At 37.7% G+C, this 27,638-nt stretch overlaps 1 protein-coding gene across 5 annotated transcripts in view; it reads right to left on the bottom strand.

Moving 5' to 3' along the window:
- LOC137619616 (transcription factor IIIA-like) overlaps positions 1-27,638 on the bottom strand; it is a 169,589-nt gene that overhangs the window by 78,247 nt on the left and 63,704 nt on the right. For 4 of the 5 annotated variants that reach the window (XM_068349804.1, XM_068349802.1, XM_068349805.1 and 1 more), the window contains 3 exons: positions 25,919-26,188; positions 23,474-23,653; positions 18,230-19,016 (listed from right to left, as the gene is read on the bottom strand). In XM_068349804.1, coding sequence (XP_068205905.1) covers positions 18,498-19,016; positions 23,474-23,653; positions 25,919-26,188 — 969 coding nt within the window. In that variant the 3' untranslated portion in view covers positions 18,230-18,497. Of the gene's footprint in view, positions 1-136; positions 304-436; positions 605-9,299; positions 9,416-9,616; positions 10,287-18,229; positions 19,017-23,473; positions 23,654-25,918; positions 26,189-27,638 lie in introns of those variants that run through there. The other variant, XM_068349806.1, reaches the window with a different exon arrangement.

Here is a 27,638-nt window from a genome sequence, read left to right as displayed (position 1 = left end):
TCACTGGGCTATTTTTTCCTATTGGAGCCCTTGGGCTTATAGCATCTTGCTTTTCCAACTAGGGTTGTAGCTTGGCTAATAATAATAATAAGAATATCAGAGGAGTTTCATATAAACAATTATAATACAAAAATACCTTTGGGATGGCTGGTGGCAAGATGGTTTCGCAAAGCATTATGAACATCAAAAGTCTCCCCACAGGATTCATTAGGGCATGTGTAGCACCCCCGGATGTGCACTAAAGCATGACGTCGCACTCTGGATGGTAACATGAATCTTTCTCCACAGCCGGGGTATTCGCACCTGATTTTAAGCAAAAGCATACATAGCTTATATATATTACTGTATATCTAAATGGTTGAAAAATGTGCAAAAGTAAACATTAATGGTCATATTTCATGACCATGTAATAAAATTACCACCAAATGCATCTTACCTGTAAGGTTCAATACCTGTATGTACAAATGAGTGGCTTTTCAAATGATTCTGCTTTGTAAAAGTTTTCCCACACTCTGTACATTTGAAATTCTTCCTTACATGAGCACGGTAATGATGTTTTGCCAAGCAATATTTATTCTTCATCACCTTATCACAGTCCTCACACCTGTAATAAAAAAATGGGAGATTTAACATCTCATTTATGTTTTGGGATACAAATATACTATTTAACAAATTTGATTAGAGACTGGCAATGTGACTTGGGTGATAAGTCAAACATCCCTAGGTCTACCATCTCATCTATTCCACTATTCTAGGTACAGAGTTACAATACAATGTAACTGGAAGAACTTGAAGGAGAATACTCTTTACAGTATGTGAAGTAGCATATTTCTATTCCTAAAAAATCACAAATTTTAAGTAACTTGTATTTCTCCTAACAGTACTTACCTCGAACTACTTTCTTAGGAGGATCTGGGATCTCCTCATTTACCGACCAAGAATTTTGCGTAGTTCCCCCTCTCTCTGTTACCTTGTCGGGGCGGAAGGATAAGGATACTCGCCCTGGGGCGACCCGGGGTCAGCGCGTGAGGCTGCGCTGTTAGATCGTCAATAAGCGTATGTTTAAGTCCTCCTCGAACTCCTGTAAGATACTCGGGGTAGGATGTATCTCAACACTCGGCAGTAGGTATAGTAATGATGCAGGAGACCTTATTTTGTGCTCTTGTTGATACAGGAGCACAGGTTTGTCTAGTAAGTGAGTCTGTACTGAGCCAACTTGGCATAGAGTACCTGGTACTGTCAGGAGAACAGCTAGAGGGGTTGACTGGTTCCTCCACCAGCCTTCTAGGCAACGTCCAGTTAAGAGGTGAAGTGTCCTTCTGGGTGGAGGCTACCGCTATTTAACTATGCGGTGGTAGCTGCCAAAGACATTAACTTTTGTTTTGTTCTTAATAGGAATATACTGGACGCAGCCTACCTGACACTGGATTCACCCCGAGAACAGTTGGTGTATGACCACACTACTGTTCTTCAGTTGTCTCCCAAGGTACTCTCAGTCTCCTCCCTGCATACTGAGACCACTGTTATGAAGGTAACTGATCCTGAATCTGATCAGGGAGTGTTCTCCGGAAATGCTCTTTTGTCCTTTAGTCAGGTGTCCAAGATCCAAGGAGAGCATCGACAGATTCAATCTGTCATTAAGATGATCTACTCTGGGGTTCCTGCATCTCGAGTTCCACGCTCCTGTCTACCCTATAGGAGATGTTGCTTGAACCTGGAAGTTCACCAGGGTTTGCTAGTGAAGTGGAATCCAGGCGGCTCAGTAGTCCCAGTAGTTACCTTCAATGTACTGATTGACCTAGTTGCCGAGAGACACCTCCAGAATGCTCACTGGGGGATCGGAAAAATGATTGCAATGCTCCGTCGACTCGTCTGGCACAGATCTTTGATTAATGTAATCAGAGATATGTGCCGGACATGTTGGGAATGTCAGACTTGTAAGGTCTCAATGGAGGTGGTTGCCGCACCGACCTTGAAAATAGTGATCTCTTCTCCTTTTGAATTGGTTGCTATGGACCTTGTGATTCTCCCAACAACCAGTACTGGTTTTATTGAGTGTCTGATGGTAGTCGACCATTATTCCAAGTGGGTGACGGCAGTACCCAGAAGGAATAAGAAGAGCAGTACGATATGCCAGGCGCTTAAAGACCGAGTATTTCCTGTTATTCCTCGTGTTCCAATCCGGATATTGACAGATAACGGCCCTGAGTTTATTTTCCAGGAATTTACTGAGTTGTTGGAGCAGTACAATGCTGTACATGTGAAAACAACTCCATATAAACCCTCTAGTAACGGTGCCGTGGAACGGGTGAATCGTACCATTGGTGAGTTACTGAGGGTGATTTCTGGGGAATCTCGGAAATGGGACCAGTTCTTATCCCGAGCAGTTCTCAGCTACAACCATTCCCACCACACTGAGATTGGCTGTACTCCAGCTGAGAACACACTGAAGGGTGCTCACGATGTTGATAGTATCCCGTTGCTATCAGCAGAAACGAGAGACCCATGGGCTGAAGGACATCCTCGGTACAAACCGTTTAAGGAGGGTTCTCTGGTGCTTAAGAAGGTGCACCTGTTGGGACACCTTCTGACGAACAAGCTCATCCCTAGGTTTGAGAGGGTATTCCGTGTTACTAAGGTACACAAGAATAAGGTCACCTATGAGCTGCAGAGACTGCCTGATGGTGAACTGGTAAGAGCTCACCATATCCAGTTAAAGACCTGGTTTGAACCTCCAGTTTATCTTAGGAGGCACTTTCTCTGGTATCCGAAGGGTCCTGACCCTGTAACAGAGACTGAATAGTCCAGAACTCATGGATGACAGTCCTACTTCTTCTGAAGTCTCTGAGAGTTCTGGTTCTAGTAGTGATGACGACTCCTATGGGGTGGCTGCAGTAGTGGCGTCCTACCTTCTGTCTTGAGATTGTAACAAGTCCCGACGACAGAGGAAAAGTCACCATCCTACTAGAGTTATTACTCAACCTAAGCCCATTCTTAAGCCAGCTAGGACTTACGAGAGAGAGAAAGCACTGGATGCTTGGTTATATCCTCCAGAAAATTGTGATGAGACTCCTGTATTAAAGCCTGAATCGTTTCGAGATCATTTGGTCCTCCAACTGTGGGAGAACAGCCACACTGAAATGTGTAAAACCCCTATTTTGTCTCCCGAGTCGGTGGTTCACTGTCCTGTTCCTGAATTTCCAACGCTCCAGCTCTTAGCTACTTCTTTCCGAGAGGAAGGTATCGCTCATCCTCAGGGGAGTTGGGAATTCTGGGAAGTTTCCAGTATTCCGTTATTGGAACTACTTTATGTTGGTTCCAAAAGTTCCAGTCCAGATTGGTCAAGACCTGCTACTTTAGAAAGCCCTGTTTCTGAATCGGCAGTGTCTGTTCATCCTGATAATGATTTTCTCGGTTTATTGCCACCCGATTGTGACAACCGACTGTCGCCGGAAGCGGATTTAGTCCCCCATGGACTAGGTCAAAAGGTCCTGTTATTGACCTTCCTTTAGTTCAGCCTCACGTCCTAGAGTGGAGACCTCGTCTCACTGACCAGACAAATATTATAGAGAGGGAACCATCCTCCATTCCTAAGTCACCTCAGAATTTAAACCCTTTCCTACATTCTGATGGTAGATTAAAACACTGGTCAGAGCTCGAGGCTGAAGTGGCACAGTCAGGTGTATCTAACCTGAACGCTACAACACTGTTTGGGTCGCCCGAAACACAACTTTGCCCAGAGTCATCGCCAGATTTTTCGGGATTTTTATTGTCCTCTCCTGAGTCTACAGATTCTGTCTCTGGTTTACCTCAAAGAATGTCGATCACCCGCAGATACCAACTGTTATGCGAGGTTATCGATCGATTAAAGATACCCAGTTTGTACCTGGAGAGTCGCCGGCTTAACCTGTCTCCAGTGCCGCGAGAAATTAATATGGCTCGCCAGTAGATTGCTGAATCACGGCGCCTGTCCCGAGACAGAATTTTGAGACTCAGAAGAAGAACTATAAATCTCACACTGAATTAATCTTTGTACTGTTTTTAAAGGAAGTTCTGATAATAATTACCTTTTTTTGTTCTTATTAATCATATTTTAATTCTCACATTGGAGTAGATAAAAGGCTGAGAATGGGACATGTTGTGTGAGGAAATCTTCATTTAGTCACGGTTTCTGTAACTGTCGCATTTATTGTTGTACTGTAAATTGACCTTGACCATGATAGTTACAAGAGATTCAATAAATTGTTATTGTCCTGTAATACTTGTAGTCCAAAATCAATGAGTTTTGTATTTTTTAAATTGATTTTGGACTGCAATGAATGTAATTCTTTTTCTTGATAGATCCTGAATGTACTCCTGTAATACCGAAATGTCTGGTAAAAAATAAAGGGATTTTGACGAAGGAAAAATCTATTTCTGGGCGAGAGACCCGTGTCGCCCAGTGAAATGCTCCTTTAGCACTATTTCTAAGGTATATAACTGCTATATATTACCAGAGAAAAAATTGCATGGGAATGCCAGGTTGAACCCAGCTCGCTCACCTGTATAAGGTGTCGATATAATACTGGGGCGCGATAAATCACAACCAGAGGCCTCGCACCATTTAGATGTCTCCTGTCAAAATCCCCGAACAGCGAGGAGGAATAGACGATAATCTAAATTTTGTGTTTTCAAGTACTGTTTCTTCATATTGTCCGACAGTTCATTGTCTATTCTTATTGCTTTTTGTTATGAAAAAATGTATTGTACCCAATGTAAATTGATATAATTTGATATGTATCTGAAGGGATGGATGATGAAAACAAAATAAATCTTTAGTTGATCATGCTACCTTTTTACTGAGTTTATTTTTTTGCAAGGTAAAAATTTTTTTCATGTGAATGTACAGAGTTTGTGTGGGGTGTTGCTGTCAGTTACGAGGCATTTTTTGGATGGGCTTGAGGGCTAATGGGGAGGGGGGGGTAGTTTGTGTGTATAAAAAACATATTTTGATATATATTGTATTTTTATTGTAACCCTCAACCCCCTCTTTCCAAAAAATATCTTAATCTGTTATTATTCCTTCCAGGTATTGACAGCAGCCCCTACACTCAGTAGGGAGTGTAAAGGAAGATTATCTTGCACACTACTGTATGTATATAGAAAAGAGTGAGTACATCCGTCCCTGGAATCCAATGTATCGCATAACATAGAACAATGAAGGTTGATCATTGCCTGTTACCAGTGTGTAGTAGTCTGTGATGCTGCTCTGTATCCATATAACTTGCCTTGTAACTAGAAGTAAGCTACTGTGTTGCTGTAGGAGTGTGTGTCATAAACATAAATAGTTAACAGGAGCTATTGAAATAGCATATTTGTTCGGAGGCCCAAGGAGTGAATTCATATGTTAGGCGGGGAATGACTGTGTTCGAGTATTGTTATAGTGGGCCCGCAGAGACCTGCACGGCATCGTATGCGGCCGTACTGTTCAGAATTTAGGACTGTTTAAGTGACTTTGCAGTGAGATGGTGGATGCGAGATTGATGAGGACAGTATTGATTTAGGGAAAGTGATTGGGGTACTGTATTTTTCACCGTTATTTGTTCTTTATAGATGGTTCATTAGATAGTAAGTGTTCAAGTTTATTACTGGTCATTACCAATGTTATAAAACTATAGTATTGCGGGGTTCTCCTTCAAGCTTAGTTCTGAAGAAATGTTTCTTTTTTTTGTTTTAGAAGCGATATTGAGAATCCTAATATTTCTAAGTTTTTCAAATCCTCAGGTTCTGCAGGCATGGTTTTGTTAGGATTTCGAAGTTCCGTTTTGTAACTGTGTAGTGATATATCTTGCATGTAGCTTAGTATTTTTTCTCTTGCTTGTACAATTTGCAAAAGGGATGATTCATGTATTCCAGCAATACATTTCAGAACCTCTCACTATGATGTCCTTTCCTCAGCCACTGTTTTCTTTAGTCAAGTTATTTAAAATTTATTTTTCCACACTGTGTCCAGTTATCAGTACAAAGAATATTTCCTTTCACCTAATGTTCTAACAGTTTTTCTTGAGCTTAAAACCATCTTACCTAATGAATATAGAGCTATATACAATATTCTACTGATTTCCCAGAACTGCATCAGTGGTCAAGCTACCTGTTAATTCAGCACGTTAAATGAAAGGGAAGATAAAAAGCAGGATTCTAGCTGGGTCCCCTAGCCCAGTATAAATCTGCCCAGAGCTCCGTTCTCTTGATATGTTACTTAGGTTTTTGGGTATTCCACCGTTGTATATTTGTTGTGTAGTGAACGTCGGGTTGTGGTCGGCATTTGGACACTAGGCAGTTTGGGTGCTACCTTTTGGCCACAGTTCGCAAACCACTACAACGAGGGCCATCTTTCTTTGTCCTGACCACCCCCGGAACCCGCTGAACTTGAAAAGCACTGCCACGATTTGGGGGTAGGTGCTGTTTCGGGTTTCCCCCACACCGGGTCTTCACCTGAGACGGGTCCTGCGGGCACCAGGCCTTCGTCTACCACACACACTTCCGCCACGTTAGCAGACCACCGACTCATCTGCGTAGGTCCCTTCACACTAGATTCCCCGACATCAGACTCATGGGGAACGGCAATGGGCCGTTTCCCCGTAACAGACTTACCTCGTCCCCTACTCTAGGTAGGGGAAGGTGAAGGAGAACCTCTCTCCGACTGCGATGAGGGCGACGTTCGCTGCGAGGAAAGGCTCGTCTTCTTGGGAGATCTCTTGGATGCTTTCTTCTTCTTCATGGCGAACAAGGTCCACTGCAGTTCAGGCCAAGACTCGCACTCCGGGCACGTGGAGGTAGGGGAGCACTTATTCCCCTGACCCGAGGAGCACAATGTGTGCGGGTCGACCTCTGGCCTAGAGAGCCAGGCTCCACAAGACTTACCAGCTTGGGGCCCGGGACAACGACGCTGGGATTCCATGATGGAAAACGAACACGCAAACGACACAAGAACGCAAGGGAAAGGTGAGAAACACAACGGGAACACGTGGCACACAAGGGATAAGGAACACAAGGGAACACGTGGGACGCATGGGATGGAGAACACAAAGGAACACGTGGTACACAAGGTGATCGGACGGGATAAGTGAGAGAGAGCAGCGAGATGTTATCTACGCCGCGACCAGACGCTTACTGACGATCTAACAGTGCAGCCTCACGCGCTCCAGGGCGAGTATCCTTCCGCCCTGGAGCGCCCCAACAAGGTAACAGAGAGAGGGGGAACTACACAAAATTCTTGGTCGGTAAATGAGGAGATCCCAGATCCTCCTAAGAAAGTAGTTCGAGGAAAGTACTCCGTGTTGGAAAAATTAGTAATTTCAAGATTTCTATGAATTCTTTTGTTACTTATGACTCATTGAAAGAATTGAGATACTACAGCTAGAGATTTATGGGGTCTTTTGACTGGCCAGACAGTAGTACATTGGATCCTTCTCCCTGGGTTCATTTTCCCTTTGCCTAACACATACACCGAATAGTCTGGCATATTCCTTACACATCCTCTTCTGTCTTCATACACCTGACAATGCAGATTACCAAACAATTCTTCCTCTTGCACTATAATTGTTCAGTGGCCACTTTTCTCTTTGTAAGGGTAGATGAGACTCTTTAACTATGGTAGGCAGCTCTTCTAGAAGAAGGACACTCCAAAATCAAACCATTGTTCTATTATCTTGGATAGTGCCATAGCCTCTGTACCATGGTCTTCCACTGTCTTGGGTTTGAGTTCTCTTGCTTGAGGGTGCACTCGGGCGCACTATTCTATGTTATTTCTCTTCCTCTTATTTTGATGAAGTTTTTATAGTTTATATGGGAGATATTTATTTTAATCTTGTGCTCTTCTTAAAATATTTTATTTTTCCTTGTTTCCTTTCCTCACTGAGCTATTTTCCATGTTGGAGCCCCTGGGCTTGTAGTGTTCTGCTTTTCCAATTAGGGTTGTAGCTTAGCAAGTAATAATACTAATAATAATATCACAAATTTTTAAGCAATTTGTATTTTTCCTAAGAGGTTGACTCCGTAGAAAACGGGAAGCGGGGGGTAAACTATACAAAAAGCTGGTCGGTTAGGTAGAGTTAACCAGTAACTCCTAAGAAGGTAGTTCTAGGTAAGTAACCGTGTTGGAACAAATAGTAATTACTGTACTTGAATACCAGGCATGTCCAGTTTTCAAATTAGAAATAACTATAGTCCATTTCTTTTAGCGATGCATATTTGCACCGACTCGCAGTGGTGCCCTTTTAGCTCGGAAAAGTTTCCGGATCGCTGATTGGTTGGACGAGATAATTCTAACCAATCAGCGATCAGGAAACTTTTCCGAGCTAAAAGGGCAACGCTGCGAGTCGGTGCAAATATGCATCGCTAAAAGAAATGGACTATAGTACAGTACTTGATACCTGAAAGCTTCTTTTAGGTTTAAGGTTAGACCAAAATTAAATAAGAAAACACTGAAAGGGATAAAATCATGGTGTGGTATTATTCAGAGTATGTTGAGGCTGTACACTGTTACCTGTTTAGGATTGGGGTGAAAATGAAGAGGAGAGGGAAAGAAGTTTTGGTTTTAATGAGTGTGCTGGTAGATTTCGCTCCAAAATCTCTTTAATTCTGTATATGTAATATGTTTTATAGATTCTATTTAGTTTTATTTCATAATGTTTGGCAAGGTAGGAGGGTTATGTTTTCAACTTTGTTAACTTGATTTGGTCATAGTTTGCAGGGTGTATTTAAGAATTTTATTTATTACTTAGGGAACATTAAGTGCCGAGATGTACGTTGAAAGATCCAAGCGAATGAAGAGTAGAAGGCTAAATTAGTTGGGTGTGGATTATCATACTGGTAATTAACTATTATTTATTAACATCTAATAGCTCCTATCCTTCAACACTGTTTAGCAAAGTGAATTCCAAATTACATTATGGTCATTTCAATTTATCTCTTCATATTGCTCCAAAACTTCTGAGCAGCAAACTGTTGAATTAACAGAGGAAAATTTATATTTTCTAATAATGATATAGAGTATAGAAGATTATCCATAACCACCAAAGTATTTATAAATCAAATGTATTTCGCACCAAATATCTTAAAATCATAAATGAAAATTAACTTTGAAGCAAACTAAAAGAAGCAACAAAATCTCATTCTCCTTAAAATCTTAGTTTACAGCATAATCTCAATCAATAAAATACTGAAGTAAAATATACTCTACATCTGTAGCTTTAGGTGGAAAGCTAAAGAAATTAATAAGCATCACAATGATCAAAAGTACAACAAACTATTCATACTTGAAACACTCTTGATGAGGTATTTTGCTCTCGTGGGAAATGGCTATATGTCGACGAAGATGCTGTTTACGAGCGTAAGTACAATCACATCCTCCCTCTGGGCACTTGAAAGGTCTCTGCAAAAATTTAAAACAATATTTTACATTTATGTAGTGAATGACTAATATTCAACACAAATAAATCTATTAACATAAGCCATTCTTGTAAACAAAAATACTTGAAATACCCAAAAATATTTGCTAGCTAATAAATGAAATTTCAATAGAATACCACTGAATACTAAATTGAACATAAAAAAAAAAAGTAATGAAAATTACCGCTCCTGTATGGATGTTGTGATGTTCATCAAATTTTATTTGTTTGTGGAATATTTTTCCACAACCTTCAATTTCACACACAAGCACTGTATTTCTGGACTCAGAACGCTTCCGTTTAGGCAAGTCCTTCAATGTTTCAGTATCAGAACTAGAGTCTTCAATTGCTTCATATCTTACGGCTATCTCTTCATCCACTACACTAGGGAAATAATTCTTTGCAACTTCAGAAACGGCCAGTTCTCCATACGCAGGTTCATCTTTCAATTCTGAATGACAATCGCCTATGACAGAAGTAAACTGGTTTTTCTTTCCTTGAATTTCCAATGGCTTCCTCTCTGCACTTTCTTTAGATGTTGTTCTTATCTGGGCATTCTTTAAACCATAACGGTTTGTCTGACAAGTTCTAGCGTCATCTGAAGTATCATGCCTATTTTTCACATTAACATGTTTGCCTGGAGAGCTTATTGTAAAGGTGTCTGCATCAAGAATGTCTTTTACTCTAGGCAAAGAATATTCATCATTGCTCATATCTGAATCGGATGTAATCGGTATACTTAAACACTCATAGAGTGTTGAATCGTCTTCAAAATCCATTTTATTTCTTGATACCAAATTTCCTTGAAGAGGGAAAACCTACTGGCATTTACAAGGCAAATTTTACCATTAGCCTCTGCAATAAAAAAAAAAAATTCACATAATTTAACAGCAGAAAAAAAGTAATATACATACGGTACAATCATAATAAAAATTAGAAATTTATGTGGTCTTTATATACACAGTAAAGTAGTCCCCTGTATAGACAAGATACTAGTTGTCCTGTAATAAACGAATTTGCAACAGATAGCAAACCCTATTTATTCAGTACAGCACTACAGTGTATCAGTCTTAATGATGTAAATACAAATACAGTAGTGTATCAACAATAGAGAAAAACATCATTAACAAGATAGAATGTTTGCAAACTTAATCCACATACTAACCATCCTACTTCTTGTGATCATTATTCAAGATTCTTACAAAAAGTTTTATCAATGAAATCACAATGCTTACTCAATGAAGCAAATTGGATGATGGATGTGTTATGATCACTTGTAACATGTGAGGCTAAGGGTCTTGTGACAATATCCATTTTCCTTTGATGAGCTTGTAAAATTTTTCTTTAAAACATAAGTAACTGCATATACCATACTTACAGTAATTATTACTACTACTAGCTATGCTACAACCCTAATTAGAAAAGCAGATTACTGCAAGTCCAAAGGCTCTAACAAAAATAGGTGCCCAACTAGAAAAGGGCCTAATCGAATAGGAAATAAACGATGTAAAAGCAATAAATAAAACAAAATACATTAAGATCATTAACAACTTTAAAATGGACGAGTCATGTATAAAGTATAAAACGAGACTTATGTCAACCTGTTGAACAGGAAAGCATTTAAAAAAATTTTTAATGCCCAAAGTTCCACTGATTCAACTGCCTAATTAGGAAGATCATTCCACAATCTGATCACAGTTGGAGTAAAACTTTTGGAGTACAGTGTTGTATTGTGCCGTATGATGGTGATGAAATGGATGTTACAATCAAATGCATATTTAGTACTATATACAGTGTGGTACAGTCTGTTTATATCTGAATTATGGAAAATCTTGTGCAGCACGCATAAAAAACTAACTGAACGACAATGCCGGAGATTAACATCCAGCTCAGGAATAACAAATTTAATAGACCGTAAGTTTCTAACTAACAAATTAAAATGAGAGTCAACAGCTGAAGCACATAGAGAAGCACAATACTCGAAATAAGGTTGAATGAATGGATTAAAACATTTTCTAAGATAGATTGACCACTGGAAAATCTTGTGCAGCACGCATAAAAAACTAACTGAACGACAATGCCGGAGATTAACATCCAGCTCAGGAATAACAAATTTAATAGACCGTAAGTTTCTAACTAACAAATTAAAATGAGTCAACAGCTGAAGCACATAGAGAAGCACAATACTCGAAATAAGGTTGAATGAATGGATTAAAACATTTTCTAAGATAGATTGACCACTGAAAATCTTGAAAGACTCAATAAGTCAGTTTTTTGTGCAATTGAAGAAGAAACAGAGTGAATGAGTTTCTTAAAAGTAAATTTACAGTCAAGAATCCGACCCAATATTCTACACGAGTTGTATATGGTTAAAAAAAAAATTAAAAACTTTGTCAATACCAAGATCTGGATGTTGAGGAGAAAATATGCTTTGAGTTTTGTTTGGGTTCAAGTTCATGTCACACAATTTGTACCATGCACTAATATTCGCTAAATCTCTATTAAGGAATTCTGCAAACATAGGTCTACATTATGGAGATGGAATTAAAGCAAAGAGAGTAGCATCGTCTGCATACGTAACCAACTTGTTTTCTAGGCCAGATCATATATCATGTAAATATAAAAGGACAAGTAATGGACTGAGGACACTACCCTGAGAAAAACCAGATATTACATTTATGTAGTTGCTACAGTCCCTATTACCAACTACTCTTTGCTATTCATTACCTAAAAATTCAATAATGATGTTAAGAAAAGTCTCACATATTCCCATCTGTAAGTTTGATAACATGGGCCTCGTGATTAACACAGTAAAAGGCAGCACTAAAATCAAGGACAGTCATAGGAACTTCCTGAACCACATTCAAGGGATTTCTGTACAATACTGGAAATTGTAAGAAAGAGATTACATGCTCAAAGGGAAAAGATGATTACCTTCAGCATACCTATTTAGACATCTTGTTAAGATGTTAAAAAAAATTAGATTATCTAGGAGTTATGAGAGAGCTACCACAAACACATTAGAAACATTACCAATTATCCAAAAAGTGAAAAAAGAGCTCATTAACTTGAGAAAAATAACAGATAACTTAGAAGCATAAAAATCACATGTCCTCATAAAAAACAGAAAACTTTTCCTTAGTGCAAATCTTAATCGATCATGCAAGTTCTTGTTAAATATTCTACTAAAAAATTTAACTACTGTGCGCAAATTAGAGCTTATTTACACCAGAACACAAAAAGTATTTTGGAAAGATTCACAAATATATAGCTTTACATAGAGGATGACCAAATTCCTTTCATATTCATGTAGTGCTTTGTTTGCTTCGGGAGCTGAAACTTTGCCTTGTTTTCTAAAGGATGCAGACATGCAAGACTAACTAAAGGAAAAGAATAAAATCTGTAGCTTTCTAAAATACTCTGATTGGCCATCATTATTAGGAGCTTACTTGATGTTATTGTTAAGATGGCCAAACAGTCGATATGCTGTTTCATTAAGTAAATTGGTCTTTGATTATTAAGACTGACTTCTTCATTACGAATATTTTTCACATGCTTAACTATTTGACCTATAGTATTGAATGAGATTCTTTATGAAAATATCAGTTTTAAAAAAGTACTAGATTTTATGCTACAGAAAAATCATTCACAGATTTTTTTTCTATTTTCCTTGAAGATAAGATGATTCCCGTGCACAGATTTTATATCCCTATTAATCTAATTTACAATATGATATTTGCTTCTCATTTCAATGCAAAACACTGTATATGGAGAGGAAAATTTAGACGAGGCATATTCATTAGGACCTTCCTTTATATGGATCTGTACATAGACTTGTGGACTTGCTTTAACTGTGGGTGCAACAGCCTTCACGTCATAAGTGTTTATTCGTTAACTGTTCTTTCTTTAGAGCCTGTTTTGTCTATTGGATTGCTTCAGAAGTTCTTACACACTTCCATACAATACAGTCCTCATAGTTATAAGTATGTCTTGGTGGTTTGGCATCGTCGAAGTGTATTTGGCATTCAAATTTTATACCCATAAAACAGAAGGTGTGGTCTAGTTACGTATGGATCAGAGAACTGAACAATAACAAAAATCGAGAAAAAAACTACACGAGCAGAGATGTGGTTTTACAGGAGGATGCTAAGAATATCTTGGAGGAACAGGGGTAATGACAATGTAGAAAGCAATGGTAAAGGAAATAAGAAAGACACAACAAGTTCTGTTGAGCATGTCATAAGAAGAGAGATAATAGAGCACTTATGTCTCACTGGGAGGAAAAAGGGAAGGGGATTAAGGACAAGGTACATGGACAGTATATTGGTGGACTTGGAGGTTAATTATAAATCTAATAGAGTGATACAAATGACTAGAAAGAGGGAGAGATGGAGACAACTGACTGCCAATGTCTAGGACATGGCACTTCAGTAAGTAAGAAATTTTTCTACAATGGCACTTCCACCCATTTTGGAAGGAAGCCGACATACAAAAAGAAACAAAAGCAGATTTTCTTCTTGTCAGTCCTCTTTGCCTGACGACGGACTCAGTAGAGTTTGGTTAGTACTGATAGGGTGCCACAGCCCTCTATTTCACTTTCCACAACAAATGAAGCTTCATATTCTGACTCATCTACTGCCGGTACCTAGGGAGGCAGCAGCAGGGCCCATCAGAACTGCGTCATAATCTTACGCCATTCATTCCTATTTCTAAATAAAACCTGTGTGAGCTTTAAAATTACAACTCTATTAATAAGGTTCATGAAAGTTACAGGGTTACACTTTTTTTTCATAAAAACATTGTAAGCTTAAATAGGTTTCCTAATGATAATTGTCTATTAGTAAAGTTAGAAAAATTCAATTCTTTGGTGGACTGATTACGCTGGCTGGTTGGTAGATTACTGTATAAACCACATTTGATCAGAACATAGGAATGGTTAGTTAGACAAGTTAGACTACTGCTAGCTAGTGGTTTCAGCAATACAATACTGGTAACCTAAACCCAGAAAAGCTCAGATTTACTAACTACTGTAATGTATCAGGAACAATCAGCTTTTAACGATAGGACTCTTTCTCGTACACCAAATCCTCCTACATATTTTACTACAAGTACTTTACAATTACCATTAAATTTTATGAATACATAATTTTCACCATTAGACAGACATTACCATTCACTATTTGAATCAAATTTGGAAGATAGGATTAGCCAAAATTTCTCTTAACATAATGGTTCAAAATACTTAGCAGAGCTCGCTCAGATTTTGGAAATTTGTATAACAAAGAAATTATGAAAATATATTCTATATTTCTTACTTCTTATCATAACATTATGGTACCTATTTTTGAAACAAAACAAAAAATAAACCTCTACAAGCACATACTAAACTAAAAACATCATTTAAGACTAAATTTACCAATGGTACGTCTTCAAGTGTCAGGTTCCGAGAATGGCAATAGAAACAATTGATAATACTTTTACATGCAAACGTAAAGTTATCTGTATCTTTATTTTATTTGTTTTCAGTGCTCAGCAAATCCAAGTTTTGTAATTATAATCCCATGGAATATATATTTCAATACTGTTAAATAGTAAAGGGTGTAATTCAAGAGTAGCTAAACATGCTACCCAAACAGGAATTAAGGAAATATTGTACCATTTTAATTTTTTAACTGTCCATTTCCTTAAAACTGATTAAAATCTAGTACCCATAATGGAGTTCCATTAACAATTAAGTAAAACAGGAAATTACTGTAGTTCTCTACATTCTCCCCTGAAAAGTTCAATTCAAATACTCTTAATTTTCAATTTTTTTCTTTTGATATTTCAAACAGAATTTTGACAATACTGTACTCTTAAATGCTAAAAAATTTTTCTGTGAATTTCATTGGTTTATTTCTGACATACATAAAGTAAAAAATCACTCAACATGATTAGCATAATATACCCCTTTTCTAATTCAATAGATATCTGTTCACTAAAGTATCCCTCAAACAAATACGAGCTTTAATCACACGTTAACTACAGATTTAAAATTTTAAAATACACGAATATTATACTGAACCACTTTGGCTCACTACAAATTTTACGAAAGCAGGATTATATGCTCACATCAAGAACTTTATATAAAAAATAATACACTGTAAATAATGGCATTAACTAGTCTGTACACATACTCTCAATAACTGATATTAACACAAGTTTCTCTTTGTACCTTTACATACATACACCAAGGCACTTCCCCCAATTTTGGGGGTAGCCGACATCAAACTGCCTCACAATCGCTCGCCATTCATTCCTATTTCTAGCACGCTCTCTTGCCTCTCTCACATCTATCCTCCTAATACGCAGAGCTTCCTTCACTCCATCAATCCACCCAAACCTTGGCCTTCCTCTTGTACTTCTCCCATCAACTCTTGCATTCATCACCTTCTTTAGCAGATAGCCATTTTCCATTCTCTCAACATGGTCAAACCACCTCAACACATTCATATCCACTCTAGCTGCTAACTCATTTCCAACATCCGTTCTCACTCTCACCACTTCATTCCTAACCCTATCTACTCGAGATACACCAGCCATACTCCTTAGACACTTCATCTCAAACACATTCAATTTCTGTCTCTCCATCACTTTCATTCCCCACAACTCCGATCCATACATCACAGTTGGTACAATCACTTTCTCATATAGAATTCTCTTTACATTCATGCCCAACCCTCTATTTTTTACTACTCCCTTAACTGCCCCCAACACTTTGCATCCTTCATTCACTCTCTGACGTACATCTGCTTCCACTTCACCATTTGCTGCAACAACAGACCCCAAGTACTTAAACTGATCCACCTCCTCAAGTAACTCTCCATTCAACGTGACATTCAACCTTCCACCACCCTCCCTTGTCGTACATCTCATAACCTTACTCTTACCCACATTAACTCTCAACTTCCTTCTCTCACATACCCTTCCAAATTCTGTCACTAATCGACCAAACTTCTCTTCTGGGTCTGCAACCAGTACAGTATCATCCGCAAATAACATCTGATTTACCTCCCATTCATAGTCATTCTCGTCTACCAGTTTCAATCCTCGTCCAAGCACTCGAGCATTCACCTCTCTCACCCCTCCATCAACATACAAGTTAAACAACCACAGCGACATCACACATCCCTGTCTCAGCCCCACTCTCACTGGAAACCAACTGCTCACTTCATTTCCTATCCTAACACATGCTTTACTACCTTTGTAGAAACTTTTCACAGCTTGCAACAACCTTCCACCAACTCCATATAACCTCACCACATTCCACATTGCTTCCCTATCATACGCTTTCTCCAGATCCATAAACGCAACATACACCTCCTTAACTTTTGCAAAATATTTCTCGCATATCTCCTAACTGTAAAAATCTGATTCATACAACCCCTACCTCTTCTAAAACCACCCTGTACTTCTAAGATTGCATTCTCTGTTTTATCCTTAATCCTATTAATCAGTACTCTACCATACACTTTTCCCACCACACTCAAACTAATACCCCTTGAATTACAACACTCATACACATCTCCCTTACCCTTATATAGTGGTACAATACACGCACAAACCCAATCTACTGGTACCATTGACAACACAAAACACATATTAAACAATCTCACCAACCATTCAAGTACAGTCACACCCCATTCCTTCAACATCTCAGCTCTCACACCATCCATATCAGATGCTTTTCCTACTCTCGTTTCATCTAGTGCTCTCCTCACTTCCTCTCTTGTAATCTCTCTCTCATTCTCATCTCCCATCACCGGTACCTTAACACCTGCAACAGCAATTATATCTGCCTCCCTATTATCCTCAACATTCAGCAAACTTTCAAAATATTCCGCCCACCTTTTCCTTGCGTCCTCTCCTTTTAACAACCTTCCATTTCCATCTTTCACTGTCTCTTCAATTCTTGAACCAGCCTTCCTTACTCTCTTCACTTCTCTCCAAAACTTCTTATTCTCTTCATATGAATGACCCAATCCCTGACCCCACCTCAGGTCAGCTGCCCTCTGTCTCACTTACCTTGCACTTTTCTTCCACATTTTTCTCTCTATATCTTTCATACTTCTCTACACTATTACTCTGCAGCCATTCTTCAAAAGCCCTCTTTTTCTCTTCCACTTTTACCTTCACTCCTCCATTCACTGCCCTTCCTCATGCTGCCTCCAACAACCTTCTTGCCACACACATCACTTGCAATCCCAACAAAATTTTTTTTTTACTAACTTCCACTCCTCCTCTAAATTACCCGTTTCTCTTACTTTCACTTCGTCATAGGCCATTTTCAACCTTTCTTGATATTTACTTTTTACCCCCGCTTTTATTAGTTCTTCAACCCTCACTAGCTCCCTTTTACATCCACCTACTCTATTCCCCCACTCTCTTGCTACAACTAATTTTCCTTCCACCAAAAAATGATCAGACATACCGTTAGCCATACCCCTAAACACGTGCACGTCTTTCAATCTCCCAAACATTCTTTTAGTTATCAACACATAATCCATTAACGCCCTTTCTACCACTCTTCCATTTGCCATTCTTACCCATGTATACTTATTTTTATCTTTCTTTTTGAAAAAGCTAGAACTTATCACCATCTCTTGCTCAACACACATATCTACCAGTCTCTCAACATTCTCATTTTCACCTGGTACGTCATACTTCCCAATGACACCTTCAACCTCTCCAGCGCCCACTCTAGCATTTAAGTCACCCATGAAAACTACATAATTCCTTCTACCCAGTCCTTCTACACACCTAGTTAATTGCACCTTTACATCATTGATAAATAACATTATCACAAATATCATAGCACTATCTTTTAAAGTAGTCACAGAATTTCCCAATGTTTTCTATAAGGTTCTAGTATTTCTGGATTTTCCAATACCTTCTATAAAGGATATCATAGCCATCTACTGTGTAACCAACAGCAAAAAGTAACAAGTTAAAGCAGCACTACCATTTTGTACATGCATTCCATGCTTAAAAAATTCAAAACAAATTCCAGTGAAAAGCAGAAATTGTTTATCTCTTGTTTTCAGTAATGTTCTCGACGTTAATCTCTACTGATGCTTCACTGTATAGGCAACATTTTTCTAAAAAATCTGAATATGACATAACAGACTCCTCCTCCCACAGAAGGAACATTTTGCCTTGTGGAGTTTTCAAGTTTTCCTTGTAAAATTTCTTTACATTTCCTTGGTGAACAGGTTTCTGGACACTGGATAAACTGCATGATATCCTATGTAATGCCTTAATTAAATTTCTATGTGAAATCTTATTCTTCACCAGAGGTATACTGTAATGCCAATTGATGACATCAGATTTTGTTCTGAACGGACTTCCACACACGCTCCAGTTGGCTATGCGCCAAACAGAATTATTCAGCCATGTATTTTCTAGGTGATTAATCAGCTGTTCAAATGATGAGTGTTTGGAAATCTCTTCTTTAAGGAGCTGGAATGCTAGACGAATCTCTCTAGCAGGCAAAAAGGGCAACTTCAGAAGCTTGTGTAGTTGAATATTCATCAGTATTATTTCCTCCTTTGGAAGAGAAATTATGAAAATAAAAATTATAAGCATAAATAATCAGTAATTCTGAAAGAATATTTAACAATAAAAAAACAGAAAGTTGATGATAATTTTTTTTATTTTTTACTCACTTGATGTCCATGTATTTTTTCTCCAGAAGCTTGGCATCAATATTTACCATTTCAAGAGACGCATGCCACTAGCAAAGTAATGACACGCTCTAGCGGTTAATGGCAAGGAGGTCCTTTGTTATTTCAGTTTTTGATGTCAAACTATTCCACATTCACTTGACATCACATGTCAGTGAGAAGGAGGGCGGGCATGTACAGTATATAAACATCAGGTGAGTATAGCAACAAAGATCTTTCATGAAAATTCCATTTATTTCTATGAACATCCCCTGATACTGACTGTGTTGGAAGATGCATAGTGTCAAAAATGATAACTAAATAAGCCAAAAGTGTAAATTTGCCCAGAAGAAGAATCTGATGAGAATATATTTTCCTTGCTAAATTTATGTAAATAAATGAGCAGTACCAGCCAAACTCGGTTAAGTCCCTTGTCAGGCTGGGAGGAACGTAGAGAGGAGAGGTCCCCTTTTTTGTTTCTTTTGTTTGATGTCGGCTACCCTCCAAAATTGGGGGAAGTGGCTTGGTATATGTATGTATGTAAATAAATAAGAGTATTATGCCATGCCAGAAAAATATTATTTGTCCATTTCTCTTTCTGGTTACATTTCCGATTTTTGCTCTGTAAAGTTATTGTCTGACACTTTATACATATCTAGCTTAATCATACCAAAGAAATGATATATTGAACATATAAATGAGCAGACAATGATATAAGCAACACAAAATTGACTTGCTTGCTATTCCTGGTAAATACAGAGAAAATGGAGACAATAAACAAAATTTTGAAAAGTTCAATCATAGGCCGTGAGCCCCGCACCTTAAAGACCTTACTCAAATCTTGAGTACCATCTAGGTACTCAAGAAATAAGTGGTTGCACAGAGGGACTTAATTTAATGAGAGGGGGGATGATAAGGATCCGAGCTACCTTCTGGATCCTTGCCTCACAAATTCTAGGTGTAAAAGAGTGGCTAGAAATGAAGGAATGCAAGGGTTACACAGCAAAAGGGTCAAAAGTAAACAGAGAAATTGACGCTCTACAAGCATCTCAAACCTTGGGATGGGCCACATAGCATCAGAACCTTTACTGAATTGAGGAGTTAAGCTAGGGTTTGAAACAGGGTAGGTTAACACCTTTACCATGATTGCATACATTGAACGTTAAAACAGGCCAGGTACAATGAAGTAAGATTTACCAGGAATGTCATTTACTAATAGAAACCATATGAAGTTAAAATCCTTCTTTAATCCTACCAAAGAGCACAACACTTTTTTTCACTAAAAAAAGTTCCTCCCCTTGATTTTATGGATCCAAATTATCAAAACACTTGGTTTCGATCAACAGATCAATACACAAGTTAATTTCATTAGAGGAAAGTTAGGTAGCCCCTCCAATCTTTGTCCAACTAACAAGGACTTTATTCCCGAGTGTGTAAGGGCTATTTTATGGCAAAATATTGCCATAATCAAAGAGCCCACTTTGAAATAACAATACATATTGCTTTACAGTATATCGCACTACTGTCGTATTGTTGCTCATCAACACCAGGGAGTGCCATGAAAGGAGCGGATGGAAGTGCTTGAGGGCTAGCACTCAAAAAACTAATTTCAAGTTGCTAGCTTAAGCAATGTGGAGAGGGACAAAGCATAATTGGTTATTCAGTTTAGGAGCTTATTCGTTAACTTTTAGATTCTAAAACTAGAGTTGTTTTTCCTAAGTCTCGTTCACCAGTTTGAGGGGAGCAGGGCTTACCTAGGTTTGTGGTGGCCTTTTTGCACAGACTAATGGACTATAAAAAGAAAATTAAACTCAATCAAAAAAAAAAAGAACAACCGGTTAATGAGAAATGTTTTTGTAATATCAAGTATGGGTTTTTGTAAAAGATTTTTGACCATGCATAATCACACCACTCTCTTTAGCCAAAGGTGAAATTTAAGTGAGGCATTGCTTTCAATCACCACCCGGCTTAGAGACAGAGGCATCTTACCTCACCAACAACTGAGACACTTGTGATTCTAGCCTTTATTTGTAATTACGTAAGGTCTACTATAGTTTATTTCTATGTTGGCATACTTATCTAAATGACACTGGAAGCATTCTCTAAAGAGAGCCATGACTATGTCCTCCACCCTAGCTTTCCCCTCCCTGCCTCCAACCTATGATGCCACCCATGCAAAATGTTGATTGCTGCTGTTTGGTTAAATTCTATAACAAAAGCATATCTAAAATTACACCACATTACCTCCAACCCATAAATAATTACCTGAAAGTGATCCATATAAAACTTCCCCTTATTTTGTAAGTAATTTCCAAATACCCACATCATTTTCTTGCATTCCATAGATTTTGTGGAATTTCCCTAGTATCAGTAGCATTGATCACATTTGTAACCCTCATAGCTGTAGATGCGAGACAGAAAACAAGATTTATTTCTTTCTTATTTACAGTACTTCCTTACTTTCTCAGCTACCTTACCTACAAATGTCCGTTACCTAACCCTCGCAAAGAGTGGGGGCTGACTGTATGGTATATTTCATATTAGTATTATCCATTATTTTTGCGAGTAAAAGTTAGCCTACTGTGATTAATTTCATTTAATGACATTCTACACAGTGTACCTGTTATGTAAGAATGAACTACACATTTCCTACTTCCAAGCGCCTGAAATATCAAACACCAAAATTATCATTTTTATGGTTCAATGGGAAACTGTGTCACATGTAAGGTGGAGCAATTGAAGAATGAACGAGCGCATTTCTCTAAGTAAATTTACATTAGGTCTCTCTCAAGCATGAGTGTTTCTGTCATGAACTAAATTTAAAATGTCTTCTCTCTTTCCATCAAATGTTCATGGACTAGGCCAATATAATAAAATACAGATGAAATTCTCTCAGCCAGATATGGCTGTTTCTTTTGCCATCTGAAGATTAGTTTTTTGTTCATCGTATGCCTTATACATTATAGTAGATTTTTATGTCAAAGGAAACAAATGGATATTTTCTTTACATTTCTGTATAATGTAAGGTTTGTTACCAATGATTAGTCTTATTTCTTACAATGGCTATCTACTGTGGAATTATTATCCAATCACAAATTCAAATGGCTATGAATATAAAGCTATTTTACACATGGAATCACAGTTCTTCACTGTTATGTAAAGTAGAATATAACAAAATTTCTGAAAAATTATTCTATAATCACTTTATAATGAATAGAAAAAATTTTTCATAGGAAAACTACATGAAACATCGTGTTTTTTAGTTGCTTAGAGCAGCAGTAAAACATACACGAAAATGTAGGTCATCATAGAATAAGAGTGCGTGTATAACTAACAATAGGCCTTCTCCTTTTATTTCAGATAGGCAAAGGCTAAGAGAAGGAAAACTCCAAAATCAAACCAAACCAAACCAAACAAGACCCCAACGGCGGAGCTTCCCAGCGCCGGCGGAAGAGGGCAATGCCTATCGGGCAGGCAACAAGGCGGGCCTTGACATAACAAGAACCCGGCAGCCCGATGCAACCAACGTTGGAGAAGCCGCCTGTCTCATATGTCTTGAGCCGCGGTGAAAACGATGTGGGCCAAGTGTGTGTGTGTGGCCGTTGCAAAGCCACGACCACCCAAAACAATATACCCAGCTACTGGCATTCTGTCGTTTCCTCCACCCTTCTTCTGATAGGAGGCTGATGGCTAACGACAGAACCCAATACTCGGACACGAATGGGCGCCGACGACGACGACGATAACTGATGGAGACAAATCTCCTATGCAGCTACCGAGGGAGATCCAATGCATCATAGTGATGGGGTTAAGCCTAAAATATTACGGGGATTGAAAACTTTATTGCCTCCTGAACTTCCACTAAACAGGTGAATGACATTAAATTCATAACATGACTTAAAAACTACTCGTTAGTCTGTTACAAAGGCGAAGGCTGGAGAGGCATTACCGTCATCATTCCTTCCCTCTATCATCACCTAGCTTAGCATTTTCCTCTAAAAGTAAGCCTTCTATGACATCAGAAATAACTTCTGTTATAGAAACTGCCAAGTAAAGTATTTCAAGAACACATACTACAAATTTAGGGGTAAATATCGATAAACTGAGCTTTTGGAGAAGAAGCCACATGGACATCAGGGGAGTTTCATAGATATGACAGAAATAGTTCGACAGTAAATAATTTTCATCATATTTTCAAGACTATCTAGTAATATAGAAAACAATTTCATGAGATTTCTTTATCAGTTGTCTACAACGGCTGACATATCAAATGAAAATTGTCACTATGTTAACACTAAATTCTATTTTAATTTAGATATAATACAGTACAGTATAACAAACCTTCTTTCCCCATTCTTGAACTTTGGCCCACAGAGTTTGTCCAAACTTCCAGGCACATCCGTACAGCTTACAGTTGAAAAACAAATTTCGGATGGCTGACCAAAGACCAGGGTGAAAATCCAAGACAAAACTCCTAACACACAAAGGCTTCCTAAGGTGTTTTATAAGTCCTCTAATTGCCTAAAAGTAGAAGTAAAAACTTATGCAAAAATAGTAATTTAAAATACTGTACTTATTTCTTAACTACCAAAGACAGCAACATAGAAAAAAATGGCTACAATTTACACTTAGTATGAAAGATAGAACAAGAAAGTATCACGAAAATAGTTACAAAATTCTGTTTATTTACAGTACATGACACACGCGAATCACACATCAGAAAAACACATTCGTTTGGTGAGTAAATGAAAACTATCAAACAATCTTAAAGCCTAATACCTTTAAAACTATTTTATATACTGTAATACATTTCTCTTCATAATTTAATATCATTTAATGTTTCCCTTTACCTTTGGAATAATTACAGATGTTTCCATTTTATGCCCCACTATTTACAAATTATTATTATCATCATTATCATTATTATTATATGTACTATTATCATTATCATTATTATTATATGTACTTGCTAAGCTACAACCCTAGTTGGAAAAGCAAGACGCTATAAGCCAAGGGGCTCCAACAGGTAAATTGGCCCAGTGAGGTAAGGAAATAAGGAAATAAATAAATAAGAATAGTAACAACATTAGAATAAATCTTTCACATATAAACTTTAAAAATTAAAAAAACAAAAGGAAGAGAAATAAGATAGAATAGTGTGCTCGAGTGTTCCCTCAAGCAAGGGAACTCTAGCCCAAGACAGTGGAAGACCATGGTACAGAGGCTAGAGCACTACCCAAGACTAAAGAACAATGGTTTGATTTTGGAGTATCCTTCTCCTAGACGAGCTGCTTACCAATAGCTAAAGAGTCTCTTCTACCCTTATCAAGAGGAAAGTAGCTTGCAAACAACTACGGTGCAGTAATTAACCCACTGAGCGCAGAAGAATTGTTTAGTAATCTCAGTGTTGTTAGGTGTATGAGGACAGAGGAGAATGTGGAAAGAATAGACTATTCAGTGCAGGAGTAGGCAAAGGGAAAATGAGCCGTAACCAGAGAGACAGACCCAACAAATCTCTGGCGGTAGTATCTCAACGAGTGGCTGGTGCCCTGACCAACTTAAAAAATTAACTTTGAAATTGTCACTAACAAATTAAGCTTTAGAATAAAGTTCATAAGCTACAGAATTCATACATAGAGATTAAGGGGTGTTTACCAAATCGCAATTGAGATTTGAAAAAAAAAAAAAAAAAAAAAAAAAAAAAAAAAAAAAAAAAAAAAAAAAAAAAAAAAAAAAAGAGAATATACAGTACAATGGGTACTGAAACTGGCTTGGAATTTTGAAAACTCCCGATTATTGCATTTTTGGTTGAGAACAACAATAGTTTTTCACATTTCAATTAGTTTTTTATTGAAAACAATTTGTTCTATTGTTAAAAAGTCTATTTGCAAGTGCATCCTGTATGCAACCCAGGGAAAACTATCTTTTAGTATCCTACATACAGTACAGTAATTCCACTATTTTCTATGATTTCCTGAGGAACAAATTATCATTTTCTTATTCATGATATGGTATTCTAAATCAAATATTTCCTTCTTCAACCAAGGGGTTACTGCACTGTTATTGTTCAGTAGCCATTTTCCTCTAGGTAAGGGTAGAAGAGACTCTTTAGCTAAGGTAAGCAGCTCTTCTAGGAGAAACACTCCAAAATCAAACCATTGTTCTCTAGTCTTGGGTAGTGCCATAGCCTCTGTACCATGGTCTTCCACTGTCTTGAGTTAGAGATCTCTTGTTTGAGGGTACACTCGGGCACACTATTCTATCTTATTTCTCTGCCTCTTGTTTTGTTGAAGTTTTTATTGTTTATATAGGAAATATTTATTTGGATGTTACTATTCTTGAATATTCTATTTTTTTCTTGTTTCCTTTCCTCGCTGGGCTATTTTTCCCATTGGAGCCCCTGGGCTTATAGCATCTTGCTTTTTCAACTAGGGTTGTAGCTTAGCAAGTAATAACAATAATAATAATAATAATAATAGTAACAATAATAATAATAATAATAATGATTACTCTTATTTTTTTGTCTGGTCAATCATGTATTCACAATTTTTATGTTATGATTATGCCAAAATATGCACAATATGCCAGAGATAATAAATACTACAAAAACATATAATTTGCCCAGAAAAATGTACAGATGAGAATATATCATGCTTTAGTGTATTCTATAATTAAAGTAAAATTACAGTTCTTCAGTTAACTAGAAGTAAAAAAATCTTTACCGTTTTCATCACTAATTCAGTAACCTCGAGAGGAAAATACTAAAAAATTAAAACCCTGAATTACCTTTCTGAAATCTTCCCTCTCTGCACGAGATAAGAGAATGAAGACGAGGGGTTTCAGCATAACAATATCGCCTGAATCTTTCACCAATACGTAAGCACTGATGGACATCAGGTACTCAAATGGACTACTAACAAATTTTTGGGTAATATCTATGTACCAACGGTCACTTCTTGACAACAGCTCGAATTGTTTTTTGGTTGAGAAGATCATATATCGATTATCTTTAAAAATAATATCTTCTTGGAGGAAATCTTTTGGAATGTATCTCATCTGAAAAGATAAAAAGTAAAATTAGGCACATTAACAATGCATATCTTTTTAACAACTTAACTAACAATGATGGTAATTTCACAGGGATCAACAATTTGGGATAATGGATACAATCATTTTAGTTTGCATACTCACTCCCAGAATGACTTATGTAGAAGACAAAATAGGTTATATTGCATTTCAGCACAGATGCTATGTATTAGTTCTAAATCTTTCAGTGCGTGTGTGCGTTGAATCAAATTACAATTATTCAAATTTTTTTTCATAAACATACTTTACAATGTCTTTTATAACTAGCACAGCGTGTGCTGTCAAGATCTTAAGAATTTACTTTTGAATAAGACGCATTATCTAACACTGACGAAAGGAAAAAATTTTCCGAGGAACAATCGCTGATGATGACAAACAAAATATAACTTTCATAACTAGATAGTGACTGTTCCTGGGGGCACCATGGGGGTCAAGGGCAGGGACATTATACAATATGGCAAAGTTATCTCCTAACTTTATCATTGGTAAACTTGCATTCAAGTATCATTATTAATAAAGAGCTTATGAAAGCTTATAATAGAGTTGATAGGATAAGTGATGAGGAACGTGATGAGGTTATATGGGATTGGTGGAAGGTTGTTGCAAGCAGAAGAGTTTATACATAGGCAGTAAAGCATGTGTTAGGATAGGAAATGAATAGAGTGAGTGGTTTCCAGTGAGAGTGGGCCCGAGACAGGGATGTGCATGTTGATGGAGTTGTAAAACAGGTGAATGCTGGAGTGCTTGGTCATGAATTGAAACTGATAGATGAGAGTGATCGTGAGTGGGAGGTGAATCAATTGTTGTTTGCGGATGATACTTTATTGGTTGCAGACTAGGAGGAGAAGCTGGGCTGATTAGTAACAAAGTTTGGAAGTTGAGAGGTAATGTGGTGAGAGTAAGGTTATGAGATGCATGAGAAGGAAGGGTGGTCCTAGACTGAATGTCATGTTAAAAGGAAAGTTACTCGAGGAAGTAGATCATCTTAAGTATTGTACTTGGGGTCTGTTGTTGCTGCAAATGGTGGAGAGGAAGATGTACGTCAGAGTGTGAATGAAGGATGTAAAGTGTTGGGAGCAGTGAAGGAAGTGGTAAAGAATAGAGGGTTAGGAATAAATGTACAGGGAGTTTTGTATGAGAAAATGATTGTATCAACTGGGATGTATGGATTAGAGTTGTTGAGGGATGAAAGTGGCGGAGAGACAGAAATTGAATGAGTTTGAGATGAAGTGTCTAAGGAGTATGGCTGGAGTATTTTGATTACAGGGTACAGTAGTGAGGGTGAGAACATGTGTACAATATGAATTAGCAGCTAGAGAGGATATGAATGTATTGAGGTGGTTTGGCCATGTAGAGGATGGAAAATGGCTGTCTGCTGAAGGTGATGAATGCAAGAGTTGATGGGAGAAGTACAAGAGGA

The sequence above is a fragment of the Palaemon carinicauda genome, chromosome 26 (assembly GCF_036898095.1).
Source record: "Palaemon carinicauda isolate YSFRI2023 chromosome 26, ASM3689809v2, whole genome shotgun sequence".
Taxonomy (NCBI): Eukaryota; Metazoa; Arthropoda; class Malacostraca; order Decapoda; family Palaemonidae; genus Palaemon; species Palaemon carinicauda.
The sequence above is the reverse complement of the archived record's forward strand: the minus strand, read 5'-3'. Positions and strand labels throughout refer to the sequence as shown.